The 10,665-nt window shown below is 38.9% G+C and overlaps 1 protein-coding gene across 22 annotated transcripts in view; it reads right to left on the bottom strand.

Moving 5' to 3' along the window:
• Positions 1-5,173: 5,173 nt before the first annotated feature.
• Positions 5,174-10,665, bottom strand: part of LOC148014173 (protein NEOXANTHIN-DEFICIENT 1) — a 70,526-nt gene continuing 65,034 nt past the window's right edge. For 20 of the 22 annotated variants that reach the window (XM_087667226.1, XM_087667232.1, XM_087667237.1 and 17 more), the window contains 4 exons: positions 6,122-6,263; positions 5,958-6,024; positions 5,762-5,818; positions 5,174-5,592 (listed from right to left, as the gene is read on the bottom strand). In XM_087667226.1, coding sequence (XP_087523352.1) covers positions 5,337-5,592; positions 5,762-5,818; positions 5,958-6,024; positions 6,122-6,263 — 522 coding nt within the window. In that variant the 3' untranslated portion in view covers positions 5,174-5,336. Of the gene's footprint in view, positions 5,611-5,761; positions 5,819-5,957; positions 6,025-6,121; positions 6,264-10,665 lie in introns of all 22 variants that reach the window. The other 2 variants (XM_087667238.1, XM_087667242.1) reach the window with 2 other exon arrangements.

Raw genomic sequence — 10,665 nt, 5'->3', positions numbered from 1 at the left:
TGAAAGGACACAAAATCCTCAAGATTTCCACTTATAAATAGCTCCTACCAAAAGTCATTGCATTTATTAGTGAGGACTTTGAGCTTATTGAAGTATAGTCATGGGAATTTTTTTCAAAACTAATAATGAAAAGCATTCAAAACGAGTAATATGCAAGTTCTTTTCTACATTATGCACATTTATTATCATTGTATAACCAAGTCTACCCTAAAAAATGAAATTAGGAAAACCAAATGTACCCTTAAAAATGAAATTAGAAAACAAGAATCTCGAAAATTTTTATGCAACAATTCATTTGTCAATAAACCTTAATGTGCTCTTAACTATATTATTAGATATGTGAAGTTTATGCCACAAAAATTGGATGAAACCCTAATAGAGACAATGTTCTTAGTAAGTACATACTTATTAAAATTAGAAATGTGAAGTTTATGTCACAAAAATTGGATGAAACCCTATACAATCAAAGAGCTTAGCAAGTACATATTTATTGACAGTAGAGTCCTTAAGTATATGTATTAAAGCCACACCCCTTTCCATAATCTTCAAAGATTAATCAACTAGCTTGGCCATAACTATGGATCTCTGCCTAAGATCATCTCCTTCCTCAATTTCTAAATAATTGTGAAAACAATCACATCCTCCCCTTGAAACCCACTAGAACTTGTCTCTAAGACACTTTGTCATCATGTAGCCTAATATAGCTTGTTTTGATACTCAAACTATATTTAATTCTTGATCACTTACCCATACCCAACTTTAGAAAGAAAAAAAAAGCTCTCTTTTAGATTCATGGCTTTTCAAATGTAATTTGTACACCCAAAATTCCCACAAAGGAAACCATCAAACATCTCAAGGCACACATCTCAAAGTAATGGGCAACATAGAGGGTTTCAAAATAGTCTATTGTAGAAGTAATGAAGCTCCTTTGGTTGATTTGGTCACTTTAACACAAGTAGTTAAGGAATGGGATTAAGCCTTTGCATTGGAATATACTCTTGTAAGTTCCTTAGATCTATAGGTGGTGACATGTATTGAGAACTATTTTGCACTCACAACATCCCCTAGCCAAAAGCTCAAGGATAATTGAGTAGAATGAGTTCAAAGATCATACTCACATTGTATTAGACATGTGACAAACAAAATCACATATATTAACTAGCATTAATGTATATAGCTTTTATGTAACAAATATTTGATGACACCAATGTTAATAAATGTTACTTCCATACAAAAATAATATATACATGCCAACCATGGATGACAAGGTTTGAGTTTGTTGACCTTTTTTACATTCACTTTATCATTTTGTTATGCCAATGAGTGTAATAAGTGATTGGAGTTTTTTTTTTTACTTGGAGCGCACTTGTTGCTGAGTCTCTAAGTTAAATTACAACCTTTTCTTTGGTTTTTCTTTGTGCATACTTGTTCACACAATAAATTATGCTCAAAAAGTGAACAAGTTTGCCTTGACCTCTAACCTTATTAGATTGGGCCACAAAGATCTATTTAGCATAATTCAACACGACCCCCTACTCTTTCCATATCATAACATCAAAGTTGATAAATGTGAGGCACTCCATCTTTGCTTCAAGTTGAGACTTTGCCACAAATGCATGTCATGTATCATACAGCTACAATGAAAATGATATATTTTTATAACTCCTTAGTTTTGGGTCTATGCCAATAAAATATCTAAACATAGTCAAGGTTGTATCCCTTTTAGGAAACCTTTGTTGAGTCTATACACCTTAGATAATTTTATTGCTGTGTTTCTTATAAGGCTACACTGTCTTTGAGCAAGATGAATATTAAACTTATTTACAAAAAGACCAATTGCATTATTGGGTTTTCAATTGAAGGTTGTCAAGTTTTGTCATGCATACAAGTCTACTCGTATAGCAAACTATCATACTTTGGTCTCTTGACAATTGAACATCCTTGGATAATAGATACTAATAGGCCTTTTGATAGACTTTTAAGTATAACAAATACATATACAAGGTGCATGAGAGGAAGCAATGGTGGGATGTAGAGCCAATGCAACGAGAGTGCGAGGGTGAGGAAAAAAGGAAGCACAAGAGGGTTTTTTGTGGATACAATGTTCCCTTTGTTCTTCATTATCTCCACTTATATATGACTATACAACATGTATATAAGGGTTGCTCGTTGTGCCCACTCGACCTTTGGCCATTGGTTTGTATCCCAATTGAACACACCCTCGTGAGCCTTGGATAATAGATATTAGTAGGCCTTCAAATAGACTTTCAAGTGTAGTAAACACATATACAAGGTGCACATAATCTTTCTTTATACGCTAAAATAGCTATGTTTGTAGACGAGAAAAACTAGAATAAAAACCAAGTATGATGGATACAAGTTGTAAATGGAATAAAGAAAAAGTTATATCCTCTATTTCAATTCATAGAGCATGAAATCCTCTCCAAGTGAGAGAAACTCGAGACCTATTAAAATCTCTTTGTACCTCTTAACTTTATGTCCACCACCACTTTACCCTTCATCCCGTTCTTCTTCTCAAGAAAATTGACAATCTACAATTATGTAGACCATTGCTAATTTTCCTATAAGTAGTAGGGGGGTCACAATTGCAAATGGAATAAAGAATAAGTTGTCTTCTCTATTTGAATTCATAGAAGGTGAAATCCTCCCCAAGTGAGAGAAACTTGAGACCTATTAGAATCCCTTGTTATCTCTTAACTATGTCCACCACCACTTTACCCTTGATCCATTTCTTCTTATCAAGAAAATTGATAGTCTACAATTATGTAGACTACAACTAATTTTCCTAAAAGTACTAGGCTAAGGGGGACCAAATTTGTAACAATTATATTGAGCCTCATCTCAAATGAGAGATATAGAACTATTTGCCTTCAAAGATGGGTCACAATCGTGAATTAGCATAATAACTTTTTTTAAAGATAATCCCAATCACATTTTGACATCTCAATGGGCTGGCAAACAAGTTCTATGTGGCAAAAAGAAGCCAAAATTTTTTACAATAATCCTTGAACGAAAAGCTGAAAAGCCATTAATGTGACAATGTGAGAGCCTCTTCCTCCATCTCCTTTAATGTTTAAACTAGCATAGCCCTGCACCAAATAAAATTACTAATTAGGGGGTTGTTACTTTATTAGCCTCCTCCCCTTAAGGTGTTCAAGTTTTATGGGTGTAAATTTGTTAAGGGTAAATGAACCATTGTGTTATGAATGATTGGATGTGTCTTGTCATGTGTGCATGTGAATTTTAATGGAAACCTCATCCTCACCTAACAAAATAGTGCACGTATGCACACATAAATGGCGAACTTCTATTGTATTATAATTCAAGGATACATATACGTCACCAAACAAAGTCAAATTTTTTTCTCTTTATCAATCTCCCATCACATTATCAAACAATAATGATTTCTCTTCATTGAGATATATAGATGCAATACATTACAACACAAAAGCATATACAAATTATGTAAGTGAGACATGCAAACCTTATGAAAAACATTCAATGTGAGAATGAACACACACACACACACACACACACACACACACACACACACAAGTCAAGGAAATGACAACCAAAGTGCAAGAGGAAGTACAAAAGGAAATCAAAACAAGGAGGTAGATAAGTTGCACTATTTTTTCAATAGTTAATCAATAGATTACAAAAGAAGATTGCATTCCATGCATCTCTAGGAGGCGTTGCTAATGATGGCATGAAGAAAAACAAAACAAACTAGATGATGATAGCAACCAAGGATGTTCAGAGATATACAAGCTAAAGACTAAGGCTAAATTCTTGAAGAAACAAGGTTCAAGCAAATGATACTATGAAAAATTATCAAGCGAAGAAAGAATCAAGCAACTTTGGAGTTTGGAAGCATGCAAGATAAAGTCGAAATGTGAAATGTTTCATTGGACGAAAGTATGGATCCCATATGAACTTACACCAACATAGCTCAAAGCACAACCAAGTGAAACGGCGAAGATGAAGGCAACTAGAAAGGAGGGCGAATGGATGGATTATCGAGGCGGCAAAAAGATTATAGAAGAGTTCAAAAAGCCTAAGTACCAAGTTGCCTTTAGGTCATGATACATATAGTAACTTTTATACCTTCAACAAATGGTTTTCTTTTTGTGCCAAGGGCATCCTAAAGTGGGTCAACTAAAATAGAATACTCACTCACTCATTGCCAATTGATCATGTGGCTACTTGTTTTAGTCCCTCCTATACAATCCCATAACTCAACCTTGTGTGAGACCCTGATGCGACTCTTGGCATGCTTGGTTCAATTTTGAGGACAATCCTTTTAATGCACTAACATCTAGCAACTTCCACCACATAGACCCATGCATTCATTGGCCTACAAATAATTTTTTCGAGCGTACAAGGGGCGCACCCTAGAGAAAACTCAGTTTTAAGCATGAGTGGGAAGTTGGAACAAACAAAAGAGGTGATCCTCATTTATCACCTTAGAGAAAACTCAGTTTTAAGCATGAGTGGGAAGTTGGAACACACAAAAGAGATCTTCCTAATTTATCACCTCCTGAGTCCTCCCCCCGAGATTCAGTTTTTGAACCCCAAACACTCTAAGTGCAACTGCACTGATCTGGACCCATCTTTCAGAGCTCATGAACACCCTTGACAATTCCTCACTGCAGAAAACCAAGAGAGCGTAGTATAGCATCGGATCAATCATAACTCCCTCACCTAGAAAGCTGTCTTTGCATTGTGACTAGACAGACCATCTTGGACCATTAACACCTGCCTTGACCATTGAGCACCTAATGCATGTCAGACTTGGTTGAAGAATCTGCCTGCCACTCATCTCACCTAGAAGAGCTTATACATGGCTCCTTTGTCATCTCCATCTCACCAGTAGAGCTTATTCATAGTCTCTCGTCTGTTCGTGTTTATATCAAGAACTTATCAATGACTCCTCATACTTTGAAACATATGAATGCAGTAAGTATGAGCTCCAAGAAGCTTTTCTTCTTGGATGTGCAAGTCCAAGACATCAGGATGGGATGGCAGGCGGATGGTTTGAAAACACTTTGCAGCTTGAGAGTACAAGCAGAAAATCGAGACTTCCTAAAGCTGTGAAGCCTAGTAACAATCACCATACATAGCAATGAAAGCAATGTTGGACCAAACAATAAACTTGGTACTTAGTGAAAAAACTACACCACTTGGTATTAATGAATAAAGAAGGGCTCTGCAGAAGGTCCAAAAATAGTATACAAGAGAGGGGAGGTTTTGACCTGTGCACATACTTGGAATACAAGACAGAATCTCTCAGAAATATAAGTGGAGTAATGTCCTCACATACTTCCAAGTGATTTGTGAGGAGCAAAGGAAGAGCTCTTCAATCCTGGCTTGTGTGACAGTGCTTCAATTTTGGAATTCACCACAGAAGCTCCCTTAACATGCATCAGCAAGTTCTCAAAGCGGACAGCGAAGAGAGGTTTGGCTGCAAGAAGGCTAAGAATCAGCTTGTATGACAAGTCTTGAACTTCTGCTTGATACCCTTCATTGACAGGCAAAGCTGTCACAACAGCAGGCTTGACAACTTCCACACTGCAACATGTTTATGAACTGATAGAGTCAGGCCATTGTGTAACTGGTCAGCACAAAGATATGCAGTCCATATAAATGATGTCAAAAGAATTTCTCTGACGCATTTATTGCAATAATTGGTTTGTACACTATTATGCTAAAATAACCATGAACTTTTTGTCTTGTTGACCTGCAGTGCAGCTGACATGAGTACTTGAGAAGTTGAGGTTGCTCTTTAGTTCTACCACTGCAAGATAACATTGTGAAAACCACCACCAAATGCACATACACATTAGAAGGGTGTTTGCCAAGACATTCATCTGCACAAAACCATTCATTAGAAGATTGTGGCTTTTACTTGGGATACAGAATCCAAATAACCTCACCTGAAGCTTGGTAAGCATAACGATAAAGATGGTCCATGCCACTGGTTCTTTGATTCAGATCTTGACCCTAAAAATGTGCATTTGATGTTCAAGAAAGCAGGCAATTAACTAGAGGACTAATAGTTACTTTCAAACTGACATGCTTCCAAATAAGATTCACTCACGATTGGCAGGAAGCAGAATTTGGCATAAAGGTCTCCGGCGGTAACCATCTACCTCTACAACACGGAACTCTGATTGTTCAGAGCCTTTGTTACGTTGCCACCCTTTCCAAAACCAACTTCGTTGCTCTATGGGCTTCACTACCTGTCAAGGACACCCAAAATGGCCCAAGATTGAATCAATCCCTCTCTCTCTCTCTCTCTCTCTCTCTCTCTCTCTCTCTCATGCGTAAAGGGTAATTTGATTAATTACCAAAACATAATCTCACCAAGAGTACAAAGATACAGCATGACCAAAAGTAGAAAGGAACTAGATGGCCTGTACTGGAGCTAAAGAAATTGCAGTGTGCCAAGAAAGCAAATCCTAAGGGAGAATATCGGCCAACTTGCTGCCAATGAAGAAGGCCTCTCAAGCGGACTATATAACTCTGCACTCTTGAAGCAGAAATGAAAATTAATGCATTCCTCATAGTCCATATGTGCCAACAACCCCGGAAGCGTAAAAAGTGAAAGAGCACGTTCGGGGTCCACAAACTTGGGATGTCCAAAGACCTGGTCTTTTGGAAGCATCGGTAGCCCAACCACTCCAGACCAAATAGCTGATAGCAATGACCAAACCTTCCTCACCACTTGACAAGAAAGGAACCGATGGTGAGAGGTTTCCACACGACTCACAAAAGAAATAGCAGCCATTGGAAATCCGGTGCTTGGAGAGTGCAGAGGCAAGAGGAAGAGCACCAATTATCATTCACTAGATGAAGACCTTGTATTTGAAAGGCGTTTTGTTAAGCCAACTTCTCATCACCATAGATTTCCACCACATTTGAACCTTCTGAAGACCCCTGGTGATGTCGCCTTTCTAGGCAAGCCAATCCTTATCACGTATAAGCAAGTTGTATATCTAATTGACTAAAGAACATCCCAAATGCAACCAATCATTAATCATCCAATCTTGCCGAGGGGTATGTTGGTCCAAAGGGAGGAGAGGTTGCATGGCGCATAAGGAGGTTGAAATGGAGTCCCATAAATGACGATAGCCTCTAGGAACATGACAGTAGTGTCGAATTGGTCTAAAAGACATGATAGCCATGCTTGTAGGTAGAAAAGCATTAGCAACAGTGACCAGTCCCAGGTGCACCATTCTATTCAACGTCGACCTTTGTTCCAGTTTGCCTTGCCATGTGAGGAAGTCTCGAAACAACTAGCACTTCCTCTCTCAAGGAGTTTTGTTGGCTCCTAATCCGGAGGTGGGTGCCAAGAAGATTTAGCAAGGACTGATTTACAAGAATGGACCAAATAATTCAAAAGCACAAAAGATTCAAGACGAAGAGGTTGTTCAGCATTACCTACATGCCATCATGAAATGGAATTATTGGTGTTTCCATCCTTAAAACCCTAGATTTCAAGGAAAAATGTGGCAATCAAAGACTAGGGCTGCCGATCCTCACAAAAAGCCTGGAATAGTGACCAACGGAGAGCAATCATATGTGTCTCCAAATCAAGAACAACCCCACCTCCCATTCTTTTGGGAGTGCAAACATGATGCTAGGAGATATGCCCATCCATGTAGAATCTCTCTTTTCTTTTTTTCGTAATGTAGAATCTCTCTCTCTCTCTCTCTCTCTCTCTCTCTCTCTCTCTCTCTCTCTCTCTCTCTCGATGAGTTGAAAAATATTTTCTCGCGATGGAACTCTAAAATTTCTCTCTTTCGCATTCTCTCTCATCCTATAGCCATTTCTCAACTCCCCTCAGCATTTTCTAGCAGTTTGAGTCATCAAGGTGTAAATATTGAAAAATCTATATTGTAAACCCTAATTTACAACAGAAATTAGGGTTTGACAACCACTTCCGGATGGTGCTCAGAATTGAGGGTCTAGGAGTTGAATTCCAGGAGCCAAAATTAAAGAATTTAATGGAGATACAAGAGGCCAGCTAGCCAACGTTAATTTTGGGTTAAATTTGTCTTGCAAGGAGCAGGGTGAAGGCCAATTCCCTAAGAAAACCAAGGGACAAATTGGTTTAAAGGCTTGCTTGTTAATTTAAACAATAAGAGGCACTTGGATTAGCAGAGGGGATTACAAAATCTCAATTGTACTCAATCCATTTTCAGTTAAAGCTAAAGAAATACTGCAAGAGGCACTAGCTTAAGGGCCACCAAGTTGCCCATTGGCCAAGATTAAAGCGGTAAAGTGTGCATTTCAATTTATGTGAATTAATTACTTGCTGTAATTAGTGTTAAATCAGGTTAGTACCACCCTATCTAAGGAGGATGGTTGGTTTGGTTTCATTGCTGGGATACCATCAAATCCCTTGACTTGGTGGGCTCAAGGCACCTGACTGAAGGCCAAAAGTTTTGCTCAATAGTTACTAAGACATCTGCAATACTTCTCACTTTCAAAACATTCTCATTTACAAACATCTTTCCTTTCTTCAAGGTATTCAACTCTTGCTTGAGTTGAACCTTCCGTACCTTTGTATTTACTGAAAATATATTCTTAAAAATTGTCCAAGATACAGGGAGCCAATAGTGGCAAACTCAGCTAGTAAACTCTGATACTCGGCCAACTTGACTTTCAAATCATCCCCTTAATGAAAAACTCTTGAAGCTCAAAATCAAGATTGATACGTCCCCAGTGCGATCTCGAGCTGCATAGCGGTCAATGAGATAACTCCAATGCTCAGATACGAGGGGAAAATGTTGTAACTGAGAGTAGAATTCAGGAAGCAACCCCTGCATTAACTCAACATAGACTGTGGCATTGCAGGCTCTCCATTGATGAATGTGTTCAGGGTTACCTAATTGAGGGTCTAGGCTTGATACTAACAATGAGGTCTCAAAGTCCCTCAGACTCAAGCACTTATTGCATGAAGTTTGACTAAGTGGTGAAATTCCACCTGTTAAAATGAGTCTTATTCGTAAAGGCTTTCTTGGCCATGCCAACACCACATGAATGGTAGTGCTAGGAGATGGAGGTAGGGTGGAGAGGGAGGATAGGAAGGTGGAGTGGAGTACAATTGAGAAGTTATCCTAGAGTGTCCACTATGCATACGAGATGTGTGTACAGGAGCTTCAATGGTGGAGATGGGTAGACTAGCTATGGGCATGGTAACCACATGAGGAACCCAAGGTGGAGGGATATGGACACGGGAAGCACAAGATGGGAATTCCTTAGTAGGAGTGACCCAAGGGATGTGTGACAATAGTTCATAAGCAGAGGATGGATATCCTTGCATCTTAAAGGTCGTGTGGCAGGTTTGTGAGTGTCCGGGGGTAGTGAGGGGGATGCCATCACAATCGTCCCAAAGTACAAGGATGTGGTAAAGTGGGGGTAGGTAGAAGGTACAGTGTTAAAGGGTGGCATTTCCCCTAACGATGCACCAAGAGGTAGAGGGAATGGAGGGTAGGTAGATGGTGGGATGGAGAAATAGAAAGTATTAGGAGCAAAGATGGAAGATCTAAACCCTAGTGTACTTTGAGCAGAAGTGGAATGCAATCCAAGATTTTGGATTGAAGATGTGAGTAGATCAAAATGTGGAGAAGATAGTGGTGGGATGGGAGGGAGTTAAGAAGTGTGGTTTACTTGCTCAAATGAAACAAATGGTAGAGATATACCTCATGAAGGATATTTGCCTCAAGAGCCTCCTCTATTAAAGTTAACATACTAGAAATCATCTGGATCGTGCACACCAAAAGGAGAAACAGAAAAGGGTTTTGGCTCATATGACTCAAAAGGTTTATACAAACCTGACACAAGGCTTATACAAACCTGACACAAGGCTCATACGACTCAAAAGGTTTATACAAACCTGACACAAGGCTTGGTTGTGATGAAGAAGATGGATCGCCAAAAATGCCGAATGTCATGGTCCCTCCAAGATCGGGGAGATGGCCAGTTTAACCAATCGGTCCAAACGGAATAGTAGCACTCGGAAGAGTGTAAACAGAACTATACATGATGCTCAAGTACTCCTTAAACTCTTCATCTGTAAGATGACCAAAACAAGAAGAAGAAGAAGATGGAAACGGTGAAGGTGTGCCTGCCTCCTTATCTAGACCATAATGCCTTCTCGGAGCCTCCAATGATGGAGAAGCCTAATAAGGCATCATAGGGTCCCAAGAAAAAGGTGTCTGAGACATTATGAGTCAGAATTGAGTTACATGTGAGTTTCACACAAAGACTAACCTTCACAATCAATGCAGGATACTCTTTAGAAGAGCATCAACTCTGATACCATGTGAAGATATGCTAGGGTTTGCACTAAGGAAACACAACATATACGACCAAGACTGAAACACAAAGACTTACACAGACAAATAAAACTTAAACCCTAAATGCAAAAACTCAAAACTCAAACACAATGACAAACACAGAGAGAAAACACTCTGAAGTGAATGAATGTTGTAAATGAATGTAAGAGTATACAGAATGTCCAAGGGCAGAGCAATGCAGTATTGGAGAGTGACATCCATTGAAGATGGATCCCAAGTGCAGTAACCATCGATTGTAGATGAGAGAGTGCTGAATAATGAAGGGCAGCATACTAGT

The sequence above is a fragment of the Lygodium microphyllum genome, chromosome 25 (assembly GCF_053477565.2).
Source record: "Lygodium microphyllum isolate KBCC chromosome 25, Lygodium_microphyllum_v1.1.10, whole genome shotgun sequence".
In the NCBI taxonomy this organism is placed as follows: Eukaryota; Viridiplantae; Streptophyta; class Polypodiopsida; order Schizaeales; family Lygodiaceae; genus Lygodium; species Lygodium microphyllum.
Note: the sequence above shows the minus strand (reverse complement) of the source record. Positions and strands in the feature narration are given on the sequence as shown.